The sequence below is a fragment of the Lissotriton vulgaris genome, chromosome 9, assembly GCF_964263255.1.
Source record: "Lissotriton vulgaris chromosome 9, aLisVul1.2, whole genome shotgun sequence".
In the NCBI taxonomy this organism is placed as follows: Eukaryota; Metazoa; Chordata; class Amphibia; order Caudata; family Salamandridae; genus Lissotriton; species Lissotriton vulgaris.
Window position 1 is genome coordinate 1,160,025,961 of NC_141697.1, and position 22,564 is coordinate 1,160,048,524.

General features: G+C 43.7%; 1 protein-coding gene across 2 annotated transcripts in view; it reads left to right on the plus strand.

Moving 5' to 3' along the window:
• Positions 1–22,564, plus strand: part of LOC147692947 (contactin-4-like) — a 697,785-nt gene that overhangs the window by 423,197 nt on the left and 252,024 nt on the right. For both annotated transcript variants that reach the window (XM_086939200.1, XM_086939201.1), the window contains exons 6-9: positions 12,658–12,760; positions 16,616–16,800; positions 17,711–17,847; positions 18,717–18,846. In XM_086939200.1, coding sequence (XP_086795326.1) covers positions 12,658–12,760; positions 16,616–16,800; positions 17,711–17,847; positions 18,717–18,846 — 555 coding nt within the window. The remainder of the gene's footprint in view (positions 1–12,657; positions 12,761–16,615; positions 16,801–17,710; positions 17,848–18,716; positions 18,847–22,564) is intronic.

Sequence of the window (22,564 nt, forward strand, 5' to 3'; positions counted from 1 at the left end):
CCCATCATAGCATAATATTTTTTTTACTGCTATGCCAAGGACGAATCAAATCGAACTGCCCTTCTACCCAATAATGCTTTTAAAATAAAAAAAAACATATAGAAAGAAACTGGGCATGCATTCAGTGTAATAAAAAAAAACCTTTCTATTGAATATCAGATTCCAGCTATATATTTTTTTTCTAGTTTACTTTTTTCTGAGGCTGTCAAGCGTCTCAACAGTTCTCAGACTTAAAGAGGTTAACAATGTTTAAAAGCAGCTGAATTTATGTATTCCCAGAGCTCGGCGGTGTTTAAGCGCCTGCTTTTCCTCCCGTGCAAACAAATAAAATTGATGCATTAGCGAGCACTGTGAAGCAGTCTCTGTGCTCGAGGCTGATTGGAGGCCTCTCGCGCGCATCCTGCTCCGTGTCTTTCATGTGTGTCGTGCACACAGTGGGATTCTAGCTGTCGCCTCACGAGCATGACTTGTATTGGGTTGTTTTATGACAATAGAGATGCACTCTGCATGTTCATAGCGGCCCAGCAGGTGGCAGACAGCATCATACAAAAACCTATAACCATAAACAAACACAAGCAAGACTCCAGCTGCAGCACAATAAAATGTTCTCTTAGTGCTGATGCTCAAATAGCTGGTACATTTGCATACATTTTTTTCAAAATTGGATAAGTAGTTTAGTTCAGTTTTTAGGGTTGGATTTTGACAGCACAATTCACAAACAGAACTAGTTAGGGTGATCAGAATGTTAAAGCAAAAAAAACGGGACATTTCACAAAAATAGTAGAAGGACTACATTTTTACTTCAACCAAGCGCACAGAATGACCTCGCTAATCACCATAAAATTAAAGAAAAGGCTGTAAGAGCATACATGAAATGCAATTTTTAAAGCCAGTATCAAGCCTGTTAATTAAATTGCATTATTATAACAGTTACTGACACCCCTGCTCTGGAAAACATAAAAGCGCACTTCCCACCATTTTCACCAGACCCTCCCTAAAACTGGTACAAGACCTAGATTTACCAAAATCTGCCGGGACAGCGGGTGAAAAACTGGAACTGTCCGGCAAATCTGGGACGCCTGGTCACCCTACATAGAGTGGGCTTACGCTCGACCCCTTTCACCGACTGTTTTTTTTTTCAATCATCCTCTTTGAGCATTGGTCAGAGACTTTAGGCCTAATTTAGATTTTGGCAGCCGGCATGTTTCTCCGTTATCGAGACAAAAAAAATGACTATGTCGCCCTGATGGAGGCACCGTTCACCAACTTTAGAAATGACCGCCATGCAGTCGGTCATTTCTAAAGCATTCACAAGAACCACTGTCACAGGCCATTCCTGTCAATGCTTTTTGAAGTTTGGGGCAGAGCTCCGTCAACATGACGGAGCCTTGCACCAAACTGGTTTCATTTTTTTTTTCAAAAACAAAATCACTAAAGCCTGATTTTGTTTTGAAAATGAAAAAAATAAAATGCTCCCCTAGCCATGTGAGTTGTCTCCCAATCAAGCATTTACCAGTTTTCACTGCCCTTACCGCCAGGGTTTTGCCAGCGGTGAAGGGCACTTAAAACTGACCTCAAATTCCGTCCTTCTAAATCAGGTGGGTGGAATTAGAGGTTTGCCTCTGACAGCCTTACTCCACAGGGTCGTCAGAGGAGATTAATAATGGCAGGGGCAGAGTAGTCTGTGCCGCGATTAAACCTATGGTACGAACACATCTAAACCGTGTGGTCAGACCTTTATCTTGGCCGTATGTATACTCCATCGCCATTGTGACAGAGTATGCACACCGCCAAGACATGAAATCAGGCCTCCTGCCTTATTGGCTCAGCCCTGTGGAGTATCACTCTCTCACCTAATTCTCTTTGGGTGTGTGCTTCCACCTCCACTTGAGTGCCACCTGAGGGACTACTTTGCAACTGTAGCTCTCTCCATCCGCTTCCGCTGGCTGCTGGAATGTACTAACATATTTGGACATTAAATACAGACCCTTTAGCTCTGCCATTGCCTGTTTATAGAGTGTTGCAGCATGGACAGGATCAACCCAAACATGGGCACTCATGATATCTTAGTGCTGCTGTTCTTCAGAAAGTTCCCTGAGAGTTGGCTTGGGCATATGAATGCCTTGGATTCATATTCACCCTCTCAATATGACAAATGCCTCCCATAGACATAAAGCAGTGATAATGGGCTTGATAATATGCCCTTTTGAATTCCCATAGAAGCTTATGTACTGGTGTTAACCTGGGCTTCTATGGTAATTCACAAGGGCATATTATCAAGCCCATTATCGCCGCTTTAGCGGCAGTTTCCTGCTGATAAAAGCAGCGATAATGTAGCGCCCTTTCTTGATAATATGGCCCTTGGTTTTGTACGCAACAAACCAACTTAAAATACTAAATACTGAAAAAATACTGTGGTTAAGGTCCACACCGAGATGTAAAAACATGTATGTACGTTCAATAAATATAAAAAGGAAGTGGTTCAGAAAAGAGATGCAAATGTTAGGCAAAAAGGAAAATATATTGAAAACAAGTTGCCAAAAGTTATCTGTTGGAAGACAAAGGAAGTGAAACTCAATCAAAAAGCCCACGTTGTCGCTGGAGGTCCCAGCAATGCCTCAACACCTCAAATGTCCGACTGACAACTGCACACAATCACACTGAAGCCGGTCCTGGGGTCAAGCAAAAGTTGCCATATTTGACTAACACGAGGACTGTATCTGTGCAGAGAGTCACGTGGTTCTAATGATAATGACTCGCACATAGATCCAGAGTCCTTGTCAGCTCTCGTGCCAACCAATGTCTATCAACTAGAATCTGATCTTTCCTTAATTACTTCCAATGCAAGCCAATTAACAGAGACGCAATCACGTGGTGTTAGATATCTTGAATAATAGCTTGTAAAGCATACTCCAATAGAATATACTGTTATTCCAATTAAAACACCGCTGGAAGGAACTATAAGTAGCAAATCAGATATTCAGACAACCAGGTTAACTATACTTGGGGAGAAGGGAGAGTAAAGCCTATATCCATACTAATATAATAAAGAGAGAGCCCAAACCTTTGAGGCGGGTAATCTCAGGAACCACAGCACCAATCACAACACCCAATACAGCGTTGGAAAGGGCAGTTGCAGCAGAAGGACATAGGCTATGTAGACACCCACCATATACATTTAAAAGGTAAAAGAACCGTGCCAGCAAAGTAGTCCCTTGTGAGCGTGTCTGCATTGTGCTGTGGGCGTGTGCTGGGGGCGTGACAAACACTGGGGGCGTGTGGTACGTTCTGCCCTTCATGCCATGTCTCATATTGTGTGCTAATCCCACCCTGCTCCCTTTAAATACCCCTGCACCCCATAATCATAACCCACCCTTACTCCTTAAAATACCCCAACACCCTTAAACACTAACCCATCTTAACCCTATAAATATACCCTGTACCCCAAAGCCCAAACATATCCCTAAACCCTAAACATACCCCTGTACCCTAAAACCCAAACCTAGCCCTGAACCCTATAAATACCCCTGTACCTCAAAACCCAAACCTACCATTGAACCCTAAAAATACCCCCGTACCCCAAAACCCAAACCTAGCCCTGAACCCTAAAAATACCACTGTATCCCAAAACCCAAACCTACCCCTGAACCCTAAAATACCCCATACCCCAAAACCCAAACCTAGCCCTGAACCCTTAATACCCCTGTACCCCAAAACCCAAACCAACCCCTGAACCCTAAAAATACCCCTATACCCCAAAACCCAAACCTAGCCCTGACCCCTAAAAATACCCCCTGTGCCCCAAAACCCATACCTATCCCTAAACCCTAAAACTACCCTTGTACCCCATAACCCAAAACTATATCTGAACCCTTAAAATACCCTAACACCCCAAAACATATACCTCAGTACCCCAAAACATATACCCCTATACCCATACTTACCTTATCCAAACATTTAAAAAAAAACATGTCTTTACCATTCATGCATTTACAACGAATTTTGTTGTAAATGTATGCGTGGTAAAAGCATATAAAATGTAATACCATGCGTTATAATGGCATTGCGGAGTCATGGTACTTTCGTAATGAAAGTATGCGGAGTGATGGTATGAGGAAAGAAAGTTGTGGAATAATGGGTGTTTACTCTCCCCCGGTAAGTACATTGGTGGCACGGCGGCCCACATCTCCAGCAACATACTCATATTTTTTCACCACCCATTTGAAAAATGCACAGGTCTCTCTCATTGATGGCCAGCACCGACATACACTTTTAGACACACCTCCCGCCACAAGTTCTAGAATTGCGAACTATAGAGCTGGGGCGCTACGTTCGAATCTCGGCATCAGCTCAACATCCTGTGATTCCAGGCAAATCGCTTTGTCTCCCCGAGCCTACCGCAAATTAATGTGTTCTTCTGTAATGTAAATTGTGCTCATGCCATGTTGTCGAGTTCATGCTATATAATATTGCAAGGAAAAATAAAGTAGGGAAACTCGAGTTCACACACTACTGAACGCGCACTCTTAAGTGCATCAGCAGTGCACTGTGAATCGGAGCGTTTCACAGGCCTGTCACAGATAAGAAATGCTATCAAAACGAAATCCTACAAAACAATATAATTATATAATTCATACCCGGACAACGTTGGGACGGGCTGCTAGTATATATATATATATATATATATGTGTATATATATATATATATATATATATATATATATTACCTACTGGCGGTCGCCAGTAGGTAGTTATAGTTAGGATTTTTTTCAATGTTAAATCTCAAAATTCTATTTGGAATAACTTTGGCGCCGGTTGACGAATCTGCCTCAAAATTGCCTCAAAAGGGCCTTGCGGCGTTCCGGTCCTTCCCTGAAAGTTTGGAGGGGATTCGTCAAGCGGGGGCCGAGATAAAAGGGGGGTCCCAAAACGCGTTTTCCCCATGTTAATTTCCATAGGGCGGTCAATTTCACTTTTAGCCCGAACGGCTGAATGGATTTCCACCAAACTTGGCAAAATTGTAGGGACTGGTAGCCCGATGTGCCTTTGCTATGTCTCAAGATATGTGCTCCAGTGGATTTTGAGTAATTAAGGTTCCAAAAAATATATATATCTATAGCCGCGCTCCGGTACGTGCACCGGTACGCGCACCGGGCGCGCCACGCGAGGTGTGCACGGAAAGCTGATTGGCTCTCGGGTGTCTGTAAACATTCGAAACAGTCTGGAGCGGCCGCCATCTTGTGTCTCGGTAGGATCGAGACACGAGAGGTGGCTAAAACAAAGAGGGAAATGACCATAAGGGGGCAGAGTAGACCCCCCCTTGACCCCCTAGGTTTGATGTGGGAGCTATAAAAGGGCCCCGCGGGGCATTTAAAATAGTTTTTTTTCCGATTTGCGCGGGGGAAGTGCCTGGTACGCGCACCGGGGAGCGGCCCGGGGAGCGTACTATGAGGGAAAAAGATGACAGAGTTTTAAAAAAAAGAAGCCTTTATTTAGAAATTGGAGGTAGTTCTAAAAAAGAACTTTTTTTTTCTTCTTTTTGTTGTTTTATATTTTTTTGTGTTTTTGAACATTTTTTACTTTTTTTGGCTTTTCAAAACTGTTTTATATTTTTTTTGTATTTTTTTAGGGGAGAAACAAAAAAAGGGAATTGAAACTGGCTCAACTCGAGCAAAAAAACAAAAAAAAACAAAAAATTACTTCTTTTTGGGGCACTTGTGATTATCACCTGCAAGGACGATGAGCTTTACGCTTTTTTCACCATAGGCGATAAGCTTGCCACATGCAGAACAAGTGATTTTAAAATCAGCAAATCTTGGCTGAATACAAGGCATCATCTCTGATGTTTCTGGTCCCGATGAAGTGGGTTGGTTTCTTTGGGAGGTGGTCCTTGACGACTGGGGGAGGTTACTGGCCAGTTCCCTGAGCTCTGCACGAGAGTAGTTGTTTGGGTGCTTTCGGGTCATATGACGAATCATGGTATAGTTACCAAATGAATATTTTTTGTTTGGGTTGCCCCGTGAAAGTTCTTCATTGCAGATTAGGCAAGTTACCTTGGCCGCATTCACTTTTTTCTTGCCCTCTGGGATTGAAAAAAACTCCCATACAATGTGTGGCTTGGGTTTGTATGGGGTATTTTCTTCAGGCAGCCATCTTCTCCTCCCCTCCTCCTCTTCCTCTTCCTCCTCCTCCTCTTCTTGACCACCAATATAATCTGGAGCTGGTCCTGTTGGTGGTGGTGGTGGTGGGGCAGATGCACCAGCTGCTGCTGCTACTGAAGCCATTATTAAGATCAAAAAAGTTCAGAGATGTACAAACAGGTCTTCCTCAGTCAAAGGACAAAGTCAGAATAAGGAAAAAAGGTGGGGTCTTTCATCATTTGGAAAAAAAACTGTCCTGAACCAATGAGAAGTGTTATTTGCAGGTCACAAGACCAGGGGCTTCATCATTATGAAACTAAAACTGTTATGAACCAATGAAAAGTGTTATTTTCAGGTCACATGACCCGACGCGCTTACGCTACGCGCCCCCGGGCGCGCCCGGGGGCGCTCCGGGTCGCGTAGCGTAAGCGCGTCGGATGTTTACGTTGCGCGATCGTATTCGCTCGAGTACTTCCGGGTGCGCTTACGCCGTGCATATCACGCGAACGCGGCTACGCGATACGTCACGATCATGTTTTCGTTCGCGATATTGGCGCTTACGGGACGCTCCCCGGAGCACGCCCGGGGGCGCTTTATAAAAGTACGCTTTTCGGGGCGCTCCCCGGGAAGCGCACCGGGAGCGCTCCAAAGCAAAAAAAAAAAAAAAAATTGGGAAAAATTGTAGGGACTGGTAGCCCTATTCTTAAGTGGTTTTTACGAAAATTAACTTTGAAAAAATATATATTGTGCTACATTGGGCTATATATATGCCAAAATGTAGCCCAAATGTAGCCCAATGTAGCCCAAAGATGGCCACCAGAGTCCAAAAAATCCAAATGTAGCCCAAATATCAGCTAGATGTAGCCCAACTGTAGCCCAATGACGGAATGTACCAGAGTGTTCTAAAGAACAACTAGAGTGCTAACAGTCTTATTTATAAAGTGAGACTTATAGTTAGGAATTAGAATTTAAAAAACGTTTGAAATTCACTGAAAAAAACATAGGTTTCACACCAGTTATAGTTAGGAATTAGCATTTAAAAAACCAATGAAATTCACGGAAAATACCATAGGTTTCACACCAGTTATAGTTAGGAATTAGCATTTAAAAAACCTATTAAATTCACTAAAAAAACCATAGGTTTCACATCAGTTATAGTTAGCTGGAAATTTTACTGACATAAAACCATGGTCAGTGATGTCACTGACCATGTCATGAGTGATGTAATATGTGACGTCATCAGCAGTGCATTGCAGGCGCGCAAGTTATAGTGAGTCCAACTAACTATAACGTGGAATTTCATTGGTTTTATGGCAGTAAAATTTCCAGCTAACTATAACTGATGTGAAACCTATGTTTTTTTTAGTGAACTTAATAGGTTTTTTAAATGCTAATTCCTAACTATAACTGGTGTGAAACCTATGGTTTTTTCAGTGAATATATATATATATATATATATATATATATATATATATATATCCATACTAATATAATAAAGAGAGAGCCCAAACCTTTGAGGCGGGTAATCTCAGGAACCACAGCACCAATCACAACACCCAACACAGCGTTGGAAAGGGCAGTTGCAGCAGAAGGAAATAGGCTATGCAGACGCCCACCATATACATTTAAAAGGTAAAAGAACCGTGCCAGCAAAGTAGTCCCTTGTGGGTGCGTCTGCGTTGTGCTGTGGGCGTGTGCTGGGGGCCTGACAAACACTGGGGGCGTGTGGTACTTTCCGCCCTTCATGCAATGCCTCATATCGTGTGCTGTGGGAGTGTGCTGGGGGCGTGGGCGTGTGCGGCCTGCCTACATTGCCTACCTGGACTTTGAGGTAGCAGCGGACCGAGGGGACCCAAGGAGGAGCTGGTGAATTCTTGTTTGGAGGGGAGTTATGCGATGTTTGATGCTCCGTCCAGAGGAGCATTACAGACGGCCCTGCTGCAGCAAGCGACCTGGAGAATTCACTGGCACATCTTCGCTGGGCTCAGCGATGTTATTACTCTGGGTACCGAGAGCTCCAGTGTCCACCTCCCAGTTCAGGACAGCACGGGTGGAGCAAGGTATTTTATCTCCGACAGGACGCTGTAGCCTACGGCTGTCCCTGCCTACATTGCCTACCTGGACTTTGAGGTAGCAGCGGACTGAGGGACCCAAGGAGGAGCTGGTGAACTCTGGCGGATTTCGGTGCACAGCCTCACTTCCCTCCTGCAACAACTGGACATTGCTCCTGTGAGTCTACGACACATCCCCCACACCGCCGACCCAGATGCACTCACTCTTTGCATTCTGGGAGTTGGAGTCCGTTCATTGCCATGTTGCCACGAATACCAACAGGTGAGCCAACTCAGCTAGGGGGAGGAGCAGCCGGACCTTTTAACTTCAAGAAGGCACAGGAAGGGGTCCATTCAAGTGAAAGCTGTTCACGCGATGCAAGGCGCCGATGAAGGCACAACGCCGAAATGCATACGCCACTACTGCATTGCTCTGTCTGCCTAATAAAGCCGGTTTTTCTTTGGAATCCCCTCAGGCCTCTGCCCTTTCTTGTTTGGAGGGGAGTTATGCGATGTTTTATGCTCCGGCTAGAGGAGCATTACAGACGGCCCGCTGCAGCAAGCGACCTGGAGAATTCACTGGCACATCTTCGCTGGGCTCAGCGATGTTATTACTCGGGGCACCGAGAGCTCCAGTGTCCACCTCCCAGTTCCGGACAGCACGGGTGGAGCGAGGTATTTTACCTCCGACAGAACGCTGTAGCCTATGGCTGTCCCTGCCTACAACTGGACAATGCTCCTGTGAGTCTACCACACATCCCCCACACCTCTGACCCAGATGCACTCACTCTTTGCATTCTGGGAGTTGGAGTCCGTTCATTGCCATGTTGCCACGGTAACCAACAGGTGTGCCAACTCAGCTAGGGGGAGGAGCAGCCGGACTTTTTAACTTCAAGAAGGCACAGGAAGGGGTCCATTCAGGTGAAAGCTGTTCATGCGATGCAAGGCGCTGATGAAGGCACAACGCCGAAATGCATACGCCACTACTGCATTGCTCTGTCTGCCTAATAAAGCCAGTTTTTCTTTGGAATCCCCTCAGGCCTCTGCCCTTTCTTGTTTGGAGGGGAGTTATGCGATGTTTTATGCTCCGACCAGAGGAGCATTACAGACGGCCCGCTGCAGCAAGCGACCTGGAGAATTCACTGGCACATCTTCACTGGGCTCAGCGATGTTATTACTCGGGGCACCGAGAGCTCCAGTGTCCACCTCCCAGTTCAGGACAGCACGGGTGGAGCGAGGTATTTTACCTCCGACAGAACGCTGTAGCCTTCGGCTGTCCCTGCCTACATTGCCTACCTGGACTTTGAGGTAGCAGCGGACCGAGGGGACCCAAGGAGGAGCTGGTGAACTCTGGCGGATTTCGGTGCACAGCCTCACTTCCCTCCTGCAACAACTGGACATTGCTCCTGTGAGTCTACCACACATCCCCCACACCGCCGACCCAGATGCACTCACTCTTTGCATTCTGGGAGTTGGAGTCCGTTCATTGCCATGTTGCCATGGTAACCAACAGGTGCGCCAACTCAGCTAGGGGGAGGAGCAGCCGGACTTTTTAACTTCAAGAAGGCACAGGAAGGGGTCCAATTAAGTGAAAGCTGTTCACGCGATGCAAGGCGCTGATGAAGGCACAACGCCGAAATGCATACGTCACTACTGCATTGCTCTGTCTGCCTAATAAAGCCGGTTTTTCTTTGGAATCCCCTCAGGCCTCTGCCCTTTCTTGTTTGGAGGGGAGTTATGTGAGATATATATATATATATATATATATATATGAGTGATGTCACTGACCATGTCATGAGTGATGTAATATGTGACGTCATCAGCAGTGCATTGCAGGCGCGCAAGTTATAGTGAGTCCAACTAACTATAACGTGGGAATTTCAATGGTGTTATGTCAGAAAAATTCCCAGATAACTATAACTGATGTGAAACCTATGGTTTTTTCAGTGAATTTAATAGGTTTTTTAAATGCTAATTCCTAACTATAACTGGTGAGAAACCTATGGTTTTTTCAGTGAATATATATATATATATATATATATATATATATATATATATATATATATATATCACCTCCACAGTGGTTCCTTCGCGGGAGTTTGCGCAGCGCTCGCGTATGTGCGGTGTCCTGCGGCAGAACCAAGCCGCTATTAATTGCCAAACTTTTCCAACCAGGGAAAACAACGGGTCGCACAGCCAACCTGGATTCAAACAGTGATCCTTTTTATTTCAATTATTTCCAAAGGGCAACAGGCGCAGAGATCTACGCGTTTCGGTGTCACTCCACCTTGCTCACGATCAGGGTGGAGTGACACCGAAACGCGTAGATCTCTGCGCCTGTTGCCCTTTGGAAATAATTGAAATAAAAAGGATCACTGTTTGAATCCAGGTTGGCTGTGCGACCCGTTGTTTTCCCTGGTTGGAAAAGTTTGGCAAAAAATATATATATATATATATATATATATATATATATATATATTCCAACTTTTCGTCCACAGGTCAAAGAACGATGTCCAAGCCTCAGTTGTATGCAATACTGGATTTATTTCACATCCCACTCAGAGAGTGGGATGTGAAATAAATCCAGTATTGCATACAACTGAGGCTTGGACATCGTTCTTTGACCTGTGGACGAAAAGTTGGAGTATTGTGGGATTGGCGATCCCGTCCAAAGCCCGCCGCTGCAAGGGGCCACAACAGCGTAGCGCTAAAACTTGCTTGGAATATATATATATATATATATATATATATATATATATATATCTCCATGGGATTGGTCAATCACATTAAGCAATGACCGACACTAGGTTCTGAACCATGAGTTTGCTTTAAACAAACAATGACAGACAATGTACACTTCTGCAGCAGCTCAACTAACCGCGCTTAGTTTTGACACCAGGGATGAGCTGAGGGTAATTTGCCTACATCCATCTTTGAGCTATAGGCATTTCCCATCATTTCGGAATAGAGACACCTTACTAGGGTTTGAACTCTGGGTAGTTTCCTTTACAGTACAATATCACCCCGCATCACATAAGAGTATTATCAAGAGAGATTTGCAACCTTATGAAAGTATAAAGATCAAGGAGTTGTCATTTTTTTATTTTTTTGTGTTGAAATCTTTTATTAGCATTTTACAAAATACAATATACAATGCAATTGCAGAGTTGTCATTTTACTGGGATTTGAACTCTGAAAAGTTCACTTCACAGCAGAGCATGAGCATTGGGGAATACACTTTACATGACATCAAAAACACCATAATATAAAACATGGGGATTTGAATCACATTATTTTATGAACAGTGTGGAATTCCCAATACATCCGGATAAGGACCATTTGATGTTGTTATAGATAAAACGCGGGAGAATTCCCCTAGCAACAGTTTGGGAACTCGTGATAATTAGCACGACATCACAATATAAATTAACTTATTGTATTGCCTTTATACCATACTGTGAGAATAATCATAGCTATACAATTTAGTAATATCCCTTCAGTTGAGTATAATGAGCCACTGAAACCCCTCATCACATTAGAGAATAAATTATCCAGTTTTTATTATTTTGCTGTTCTATACAGCGTGAACAAGACCCAAATGAGAGATTTGTCGCTTTACATAAGAACAGTTCTAATACATAAGAACAGTTAAGGTACATAAACATTACGTTACATGTACTAAGGACAGGTTTCAGCAGTCATTAAGAATAACAGTGAGTCTAATACATTTTGAGACTATTCAAATATGGGTAGTTGTGAAATCCAGGCATGTTTTATTGATGTTTCCCTTATCATTTGTATATAAACAGGTAGTTCTCACCAGACCACATGAGATGACGGTGCTAGCTATGAGGAGTCCCCAAACACCCTACTTTTAATCATATCCAGCAGGGGATCTGGGCAATCCAATTAGACTGGGTGATGCAGTTTAATGCTGATCTTGTTCCTACAAGTGTATTGGCTGATACAGATTAATGCTGATTTTGTTCCTACAAGTGTATTGGCTGATACAGATTAATGCTGATTTTGTTCCTACAAGTGTATTGGCTGATACAGATTAATGCTGATTTTGTTCCTACAACTGTATGGCTGATATAGATTAATGCTGATTTTGTTCCTACTAGTGTATTGGCTGATACAGATTAATGCTGATTTTGTTCCTACTAGTGTATTTGCTTATACAGATTAATGCTGATTTTGTTCCTACTAGTGTATTGGCTGATACAGATTAATGCTGATTTTGTTCCGACAAGTGTATTGGCTGATACAGATTAATGCTGATTTTGTTCCTACAACTGTATTGGCTGATATAGATTAATGCTGATTTTGTTCTTACTAGTGTACTGGCTGATACAGATTAATGCTGATTTTGTTCCTACTAGTGTATTGGCTGATACAGATTAATCCTGCGTTTGTTCCTACAGTTGTTTTGGTTGATACCGATTAATGCTGTTTTTGATCCCACAGGTGTAATGGGTGAATACGAACCCAAAATCGAGGTTCACTTCAACGAGACGGTCCCTTCTGCGAAAGGAACGACTGTGAAGCTGGAGTGCTTTGCCCTGGGCAAGTAAGTGTGATTGAAAACGGTTCCACCTGTGAGCCCCTCAGCTTGCACGTGTGCCAAAAGATCAAATTCTATTAAAAATAGCTGTCTTCTGCCAAGAGCATTTTGAAGTATTACAGTATAAGTGTTAGGTGGCTGAACAAGCAGACTATTACAGCTAATTCTGCACTCAGAGGCTATTATACTGCTATTGCAACTTGCCACCTTGTCAGTGCACAGGTCTCTGTAGAACAGTACAAAGGTTTACATTCATTAAAGTTCTTCAATGGAAGGTTATTGAAGATAAAAGATTACTGGCTATAAAGCTGGGAATGGCTGAATGTGACATACTCTGACATGACATGTTCTGTGGCCCCTTGGTGGCTACGTTGTTTAAACATATTAAACGAATTGGAAGGAAATAATTTGGTAGTGTCTACACTTCTTCAAATTTTGACCTGTTAAACCAGCTGATGATTTTCAGCCAAATGAGTAATGCATGGCTTGGACTACACCACAGGCGACATGCACTCCCAGCAGGGCAGCGGGGCCAACACAACACACCCAGAACCAAGGGAATATAAATTACATATCTTCTCAAATACTATATCATGTGTTCATAAACACAGCTATTCATGGTAGGAAAATGTAGTCTGTTGGATTGTAATTTCATTTATATATAGCGCTTACTACCCCTGACGAGGCGTCAAAGTGCTTTTCTGCGATTAGCACGCTACTCCCAAACCCATAAAGGATTAGTGAGTTTCTAGGATTAGAAACACCTTCTCTCATGGTTCATTTTGAAATTTCTATTTTCCTTTTATCTGAGAGAAAATTATAAATCATTTTAAAAATATAGCACAAGGGTCGGGCATAATTCACTAAAAACCTATGTGCAAGGAACAGCAACATATTCATACCTGTGAGCACCAATTCATTGTTGTTATTCAAAAAATGTGAATTTTAACTTGTAAATTAATTTTCTCATGCACAATTATTTGTGGTATAGTATTATGCATTAGTAGATCTTATACCACGAGTGGGGAGAAGTAAGTCAAGAGGGGGGATGGCTGGGAAAGTTTGAAAGCACACAAAAAATTCAGAAATTTGAGGGGATTCCCCAACTTCTCCAAGACTCACTGCAACCCTGAAAATGGTCAGTGATTTACTTCTGCCATGGGCAGCAGAAAATCTGTTTCCCTGGTAGTATTGTGAAAAGAACATCCCACATTAGTGGGATTCAGCCGAAAGAGATTCTGGTGGGGAGCATACACCCGGAAATAAGGGTGCAATTGTACTAATAGCATGTTTTGGAATGCATCATTGTACGGTATGTGCAATGAAGAATGCCAAACTCTCTTCCCATTCATGTCACTGGGAATTCACAAAACTATTCTTGAATTAGTCGGGGTCCAGTGACTTGAAAATCTATGCAAATTTGAAAAATTCATAAATCTGCACCCGACGAGGGAATAACATCATGCTTGCAGATTGGTGTAATTTTTTAAGAACCTGCAAACAGCCACTCACAACAACAACATAATCTTTAATGCATAGCATACCATCGATAGGGATGTATGACGGTACAACGCGTACTTTTACAACGCGTACCGTTACCACGCAACTTTTACAACGCAAGTCGTTACAACGACGTGCGTTGGGGGGCGCTGGATAGTACATTTTTTAATTTACTATTCCAACTCCAGTCCTCGTGGATAGTAGGGAAGGAGTTGGATAGTAAATTAAAGTATTTACTATCCTGGAGCGCCCCCCAGCGCAAGTCGTTGTAACGACTTTCGTTGTAATAGTTGCGTGGTAACAGTACCGCGTTGTAAAAGATTTGTTGTAAAGGATGTTCCCCCATCGATAGCCTTAGAGCAAGCCTTTGGAAATTAAATTGATATGCTGAAATACATCTAGCATTTGAAGTACAGAAGGCCATAAACATTACTGTGCATAAATACTCTAGGATAGTTCGTATTTAGAAATATTTTTTCAGACCAAATTAAGGCAAATATGAATTCAGCACTTCTCCCTAAGTGCAAAAACATCATATATTTTGGGCATTTTCATGAATAACGAAAGGGCAAAAAAGCTAAAAAATGTAAGTCTTCATTGAAAATGTTAAATTGTTAGTAAAATGGACAAACATTTAACAGAATGGTCAAAAGTGAGAAAAAGGGTGATGTTTACCCATTCTTGTTTTGGTTAAACCAAATGTCCCAACCCTTGCCAGGATGTAAGGGAAAGCCCAAGAATATATCTTTTCCAGGAACAGGTGAAGTAAGGTCAGTATTGCATGCTGTCTCCTGAGGAAGAGTGTCATGGCCATATTGCTTCTCCAGGGGTTGATGACATCTCTAATAGAAAGATGCATTTGGGGAGTTAGACTAATATATTGACTCTATAAGCTGTAGGGGGTCTCCATCAGCACAAAGAATGCCAGAGGTATGGTAACTCTGTAGCTGCTCATGTTAGCTTCAAGAGTGGAGAAGTTCTGCACTTAGATAAGAATAACCCTCTTTGGACATTTTAGGAGTATTCAATGTTATCAAACTTATAATGGGGCTTCAGAAATACATAGACTTTCAAGAATATACTCTGCAGCAAAGACTTCCCTGATGTATTGTAAAGGCTTATCAGTCAAGGTGTTCCCCAAAACTAACGAAAGCCTTAAGGATAACATTGGGCATTCTTGACTTGAGGGAGTCCCCAGAAACTAGCTCTGTCCAGAGAAGTCCAAATCAAGTTTAATAGTGCATGGAAACATCAGCCGTAGAAGACAATTATGGCAGAAGCCTGTACCCACGAGAGATGGCCCCTTTAATTATTTTCGCTGTGTGCTGCAACAATATGCTTGCGCGTACGCTTTCCTTGACTGTGTGCGCGGGCGAGGGCACTGATGAGTCGCTATGGGAGTTATCATGACCGGCATGCTATCGCTTCCGATGACAGTGAGAATGCTAGAAGGCCACATGAAATGCAGAGGAAGACTATACCATTGTCAATAAATAACAACCAGATGTAATTACAATTATAACAAAAGCTGCTGCTGAATTATTCAAGGGTGTTCAAATTGTACAGAATGGCTCAATGAGTTAAGTGGTTGCTGCTGACATAACTGTTGATAAGCAGGTCACAAGTTCAAATCCAGGCAAGGCTGACTTAGTCTTCTACTTTTACAAAGCAGGTACATTGAATATGAATCAGTAACACTTGTTATTTACAGTGTATAGAAATGGCAGCTGTGGGCTAGAGAGCTTTGCATCAAAAACAAGCATTCATTGTGATGCTGCACTTACATTAAACTACTTGACCTTGGAAAAGGTCAATTCTGTAGAAGAAATGTGGACTGGGCAGTTCGAGTCCCTGCGTCGGCTCAACATTCCGTGATTCTGAGCAAATCACTTACGGCCTGATTCACAAAGAGCCTCCGCACTCATTTATGATGTTTTTCGTTCCTGCAACCATCATGCATGCTATGGCAGTCTAGGGCAGGAAAAAACAACAAAAGCTCTAATAGCTGCTAATACAATAAGGGGCATTGAATATCTGTTTTCAGAAACAATCTCCCATTTTGAAGGTTTGTATATGAAAAGAAAGTCCATGGTATGGAGTACCTGGCAGCCAATGAGCGTAGTCACCAAAAGCACTCTTTCGGTCCTGACCAGAGCGTATTTAGCAATAAACCACAATGAAGCCCACAGAATAGCCTAAATCAGCCGGGCGAATGTTGTGGTGGTGCTTCCACCAGCCCGTCCAGCAAGTGTACAGTAAGCAAAGATCTAAACAAATCCCTTTTGCTATTTGTGAACAGGGAAAGTAATGCCATAGAAAAGAGTGCTAAGTTCTAACACTGTCAATTTTTTCTATCCTTAGCCCAGTTCCTACTATTAGCTGGCGAAGGGCTGATGGGAAACAGATATCGCGAAAGGCCCGCAGACATAGATCGAGTGGTGTCCTGGAGATCCCTAACTTTCAGCAGGAAGACGCCGGGTTGTACGAGTGTGTGGCTGAAAACTCCAGAGGAAAGAACGTAGCCCGGGGTCAGCTGACATTCTATGGTAAGCAGAGAAGATCACAGCCTTCTTGCTGTTGGCACACAAAGACTTGTACTTTGGTGACGGTCTTCTGGGTGTAATTCAGAAATATTTTTAAGTAAATTGAGTGTCATACTCCTGACCTACTTCTGAGCCTCCAGCTATGCGTCACAGCTATTAAGGAAAAAAGCATTGTTAAACAATCACTTTGGGAGGAGCATGCGTTAACTGGTCAAGAAATGTCAGGAAACCAGAAAATAAGTTCTGTAACATTAAAAAATATCTCACAATTCACTCACCGAGAGGAGTTAGTTTGTCCCAACAGTCCTGACATCTTGCACACAATAACACTGTACCAAATAGTACTCAAAAGTTGATCTTTGACCTCAATTTACTGGTGGGGGATGAATAGTCCCTTATCCAGCTGTATGTTTTTCATCAGTCCTTCTATCCTCAATCTTTAATCACAGTCTTTATCACCAACAAACTATCCCCTATCCACCCTAGAAGTTGGTATAGACCTCAATGAGTTACATATCTAACTGTGTAGATTTACCTGTATCATTCTCTCTCTCCCTCCACAATTACTCCCTCTTTGTGTTTCTACCTCTCATTAATTCAGATATTTTTCAATCCGTCTTCTTGTCTGTCTGTGTCCCTCTAGCTCCCCACCTACTTTTCCCCCCTGTGTATGTCCCAGCTCTTTGTATCTTTCTAGTATTTTACTCATCTGGGTGCCTCGACCTCTGTATCCACCTACCTGTTTTTCTGACATGTTTATTTTCTCAATATTCGAGTTTTTCAATTGTATGGCAAATAAAATAGCGTCCACCCCTTTCTCCCCAACTTTGGTACGGGAGCATTGTTGGAAGGCAGATGGCGCTGATCTGTACCATCAATATGAGAGGATTAATTTTGACTCTGTTCCTTGCAGCTCATCCAAACTGGATCCAGAAAATCAATGATGCCCACATAGCTATTGAGGAAAACATTTTCTGGGAATGTAGAGCGAGCGGGCGCCCCAAGCCAGCATACAGCTGGCTAAAGAATGGACGGGAGCTGGTGACCCGGGTAAGTGCCTTTCAGTGATGTGCCCTGGATACTCCTCTTGTACATTGTGTAACCATTTCACATCGTTCCATCCATTAACCTCAAAGGTGTTAAATATGGTAACAGGACACTTGAGTAGGCAAGAAGCACGGAGGGGGCAAAGAACAAGGAAAAAAGGAAGTTGTGTAACTCATGTAAACACCCCCACCGGGTAAAGCCTTATCCCATGAAGAATAAAAACTGCTTAGAGGCAATAAGAGAGCAATACATTGGCAACACATATAGATAAAGGTGAAACACATGCAGATCTAGGGACTGGAAGGACCGGGGAAATGGCACAGGAGGGATGTTAGGGTTATGGCGACAAAATTAAAATCAGCAAAAATCAAAGTGAATAATATGGACAACCTAAGCATTTGTAGAGGACGTGGTATATCTATACCATGGGATATTTACGGTGAGAGTCCAGACGGAGAGTCCCGGGTATGATGCACAAAGTTGGTCCTCAGATAAAAAGAACTGAACACAATTAACTTCTTTTATGAGACAGAAGTAAGTGAAAACTTGTATAATTCCGGAAAAAGATGGAAGAAACTCTGGGAAGTCAGGAAGCTAGAGGCTAGAAGGGTCTGTGATGTTACATTAATCAGACAAATGCTAAAAAAATACTACTAATGTTAGTGTTTCAGTCTACTGACCCATCGAGCCCCTAGAAAACCATGCACTGTTTTGGTACTTTATTGAGTAGCGTTATGGCTGTGTGATATCAAAGTCAGAGGAAGTCTGGTTTGCTTTCAATAGTGGTATTCATAGCATACTCCAGTGTTGTTTTTTTTCCCTGGGTTTATAAAATACACAGTGTGTCTGAACTTCTACATTCTCTTAAACAGGACAGAGTTCAGATCGAGCATGGGGCTCTCACCATCACGTCAGTCAATGTTTCAGACTCCGGCATGTACCAGTGTGTGGCTGAGAACAGGCATGGGACCATATATGCCAGTGCCGAGCTGAGAGTCATTGGTGAGTCTTCCAGGAGACACATGTCCGAGATGTGTGACTTCTGTGTTGTTGCATGAACCCAGAGAGTGACTCATTGGTGAGTCCTTCAGGAGACACGTGTCTGAAATGTAAGACTTCTGTGTTGTTGCATGAACTCAGAGAGTGACTCATTGGTGAGTCCTTCAGGAGACACGTGTCTGAAATGTAAGACTTCTGTGTTGTTGCATGAACCCAGAGAGTGACTCATTGGTAAGTCCTTCAGGAGACACGTGTCTGAAATGTGAGACTTCTGTGTTGTTGCATCACCGCAGAGTGAGAGTCATTGATAAATCCATCAGGAGATATGTGTCCGAGATGTGTGACATTTGGGTTGTTGTATGAACCCAGAGAGTGACTCATCGGTGAGTCCTTCAGGAGACATGTATCTGAAATGTGAGACTTCTGTGGTGTTGCATGAACCCAGAGAGTGACTCATTGGTGAGTCCTTCAGGAGGCACATGTCCGAGATGTGTGACGTTTGTGTGGTTGCATGAACCCAGAGAGTGACTTATTGGTGAGTCCTTCAGGAGACATGTGTCCGAGATGTGTGACTTCTGCATTGTTGCATGAACCCAGAGAGTGACTCATTGGTAAGTCCTTCAGGAGGTACATGTCCGAGATGTGTGACGTTTGTGTGGTTGCATGAACCCAGAGAGTGACTCATTGGTGAGTCCTTCAGGAGACACGTGTCTGAAATGTAAGACTTCTTCGTTGTTGCATGAACCCAGAGAGTGACTCATTGGTGAGTCCTTCAGGAGACACGTGTCTGAAATGTAAGACTTCTGCGTTGTTGAATGAACCCAGAGAGTGACTCATTGGTGAGTCCTTTAGGAGACACGTGTCTGAAATGTAAGACTTCTGTGTTGTTGATTGAACCCAGAGAGTGACTCATTGGTGAGTCCTTCAGGAGACACGTGTCTGAAATGTAAGACTTCTGCGTTGTTGCATGAACCCAGAGAGTGACTCATTGGTGAGTCCTACAGGAGACACGTGTCTGAAATGTAAGACTTCTGCATTGTTGCATGAACCCAGAGAGTGACTCATTGGTGAGTCCTTCAGGAGACACGTGTCTGAAATGTAAGACTTCTTCGTTGTTGTATGAACCCAGAGAGTGACTCATTTGTGAGTCCTTCAGGAGACACGTGTCTGAAATGTAAGACTTCTGCGTTGTTGAATGAACCCAGAGAGTGACTCATTGGTGAGTCCTTTAGGAGACACGTGTCTGAAATGTAAGACTTCTGTGTTGTTGCATGAACCCAGAGAGTGACTCATTGGTGAGTCCTTCAGGAGACACGTGTCTGAAATGTAAGACTTCTGCGTTGTTGCATGAACCCAGAGAGTGACTCATTGGTGAGTCCTACAGGAGACATGTGTCTGAAATGTAAGACTTCTGCGTTGTTGCATGAACCCAGAGAGTGACTCATTGGTGAGTCCTTCAGGAGACACGTGTCTGAAATGTGAGACTTCTGTGTTGTTGCATGAACCCAGAGAGTGACTCATTGGTGAGTCCTTCAGGAGACACGTGTCTGAAATGTAAGACTTCTGCGTTGTTGCATGAACCCAGAGAGTGACTCATTGGTGAGTCCTTCAGGAGACACGTGTCTGAAATGTAAGACTTATGCGTTGTTGCATGAACCCAAAGAGTGACTTATTGGTGAGTCCTTCAGGAGACACGTGTCCGAGACCAAACAGAACTAACTTTTCCAAATAAGGAAAACATATCTATGACATCACGATCATTACCACTAAGGCAGTCCATGGTCAAGGACATGTGTGGAAAGTTTATTTCTTTCAATCTAAGGGAGGGTCTGCCTCGCGGCTTTCAAATCTGCGCTCAGTCCATGTCTTTATCTGAATACTACCTTATACCAATCTGTCTTCTCTAAAAAACGAACTCTCTTCCTATCCCTAAATGGGAATCCCCGCACATTTATTTGTTTGGGTTTCTCCTTGTCTGAAGACCGAACTAAAGGCTTAGCGTGTGTCTCTTTCTAGCTCTAAGCTTAGCAGCCAGCACCCAATAACTGGCTCTGAGCATCCTCAAGCTGACATTGAGGTCTAAGATTGCGAGCTAGCACCCCAGTCACTGGACCTGAGCATCCTCAAACTGACATTGAGGTCTAAGATTGCGAGCTAGCACCCCAGTCACTGGCCCTGAGCATCCTCAAGCTGATAGTGAGATCTAAGCTTGTGAGGTAGCACCCATTCACTTGCCCTGAGCATCCTCAAGCTGCCATTGAGCTGTGAGCTTGCGAGCTAGCCCCCATTCACTGGCCCTGAGCATCCTCAAGCTGCCATTGAGATGTAAGCTTGCGAGCTAGCCCCATTCACTGGCCCTGAGCATCCTCAAGCTGCCATTGAGATGTAAGCTTGCGAGCTAGCCCCATTCACTGGCCCTGAGCATCCTCAAGCTGACATTGAGGTCTAAGCTGGCATGTGAGCACTCAATCACTGGCCCTGGGCATCCTCAAGCTGACATTGAGATCTGAGCTTACGAGCTAGCTCTCAATCACTAGCCCTGAGCATCCTCAAGCTGACATTGAGATATAAGCTTGCCGGCTAGCACTCAGTAACTAGCCCTGAGCAACCTCAAGCTGACATTGAGATCTAAGCTTGCCGGCAAGAACTAGTCACTGGCCCTGAGCATCCTCAAGCTGAACTGAGATCTAAGCTTGCAAGCTAGCACTCAGTCACTGACCCCGAGCATCCTCAAGGTGACATTAAGATCTAAGCTTGTGAGCTAGCACTCAGTACTGACCCTGAGCATCCTTCAAGCTACTATTGAGATCTGAGCTCACTAGCTAGCACTCAGTCGCACCATTATCCACCATACACTAGTCTGAGTTTATGGCGGTGACTTTCGAATCCCTAAATACTAGTTACCCATTCTTTCATTATTTGATTCATATGGCTGAGATACCCGCCACCCCCTCTCAACACAATCCCCAAGAATGGGATACCGGAAACGGTTCTGAACTTTTGGAAGACGGGAGGGAGTGACCCTCCCGGCCGTATTTATTAAAATATGAAACAAAATAAAACATTAAAATAACAGTTTCATATTAATGTACAATTTCATTTCCACATTGCGATGTTTGGCTAACCTTAACATATTCTCTAATACAAAGGTTCTCCTAGCCGAACTAACATCCTACAAAACGTTTAACTTGAAATTGTACATCCTAATGTTTAAGGGCCAACGGCAAGGTCGTAACCGGTGTCAAGATCCCTAAACCAGACATACCCCCCCCACTTGTGAGGGGCGACCGCACAGAGGTGTACCTCAAGTGCATTTACCAATTTCCCTTGACTTGACGGGGGCCCCAATAAACTCGACGCCATTTAAAGGTCGTCCGAGGACTCGTGTGAGGTATCTAGAAGGTAGCGTAGACCCCCTCCCAAACCCCACACAACTTACCACATCTGCCGTCGCAGATGTCCAGGCCCCGGGAAATTCCCCAGGAGGGGGCTGTAGCCCCTCCTACCCAGGAAGGGGCCTTGACCGCCTTTCCTTTCCTTTCGGCGGCCCATCCTTAGAAGGGACCGCCTCCCCGTTGAGGGGCCAATGGCCACCTCCCTCGAGCGCTCCCATCCGTAATGGGTGACGCCCACCCATAGGGATCTTCCAATTACTGCTCACCGATCATGACCTTACCGCCACAGGCCGGATAGTTGACCGGCTATCCGGACCCCCCCACAA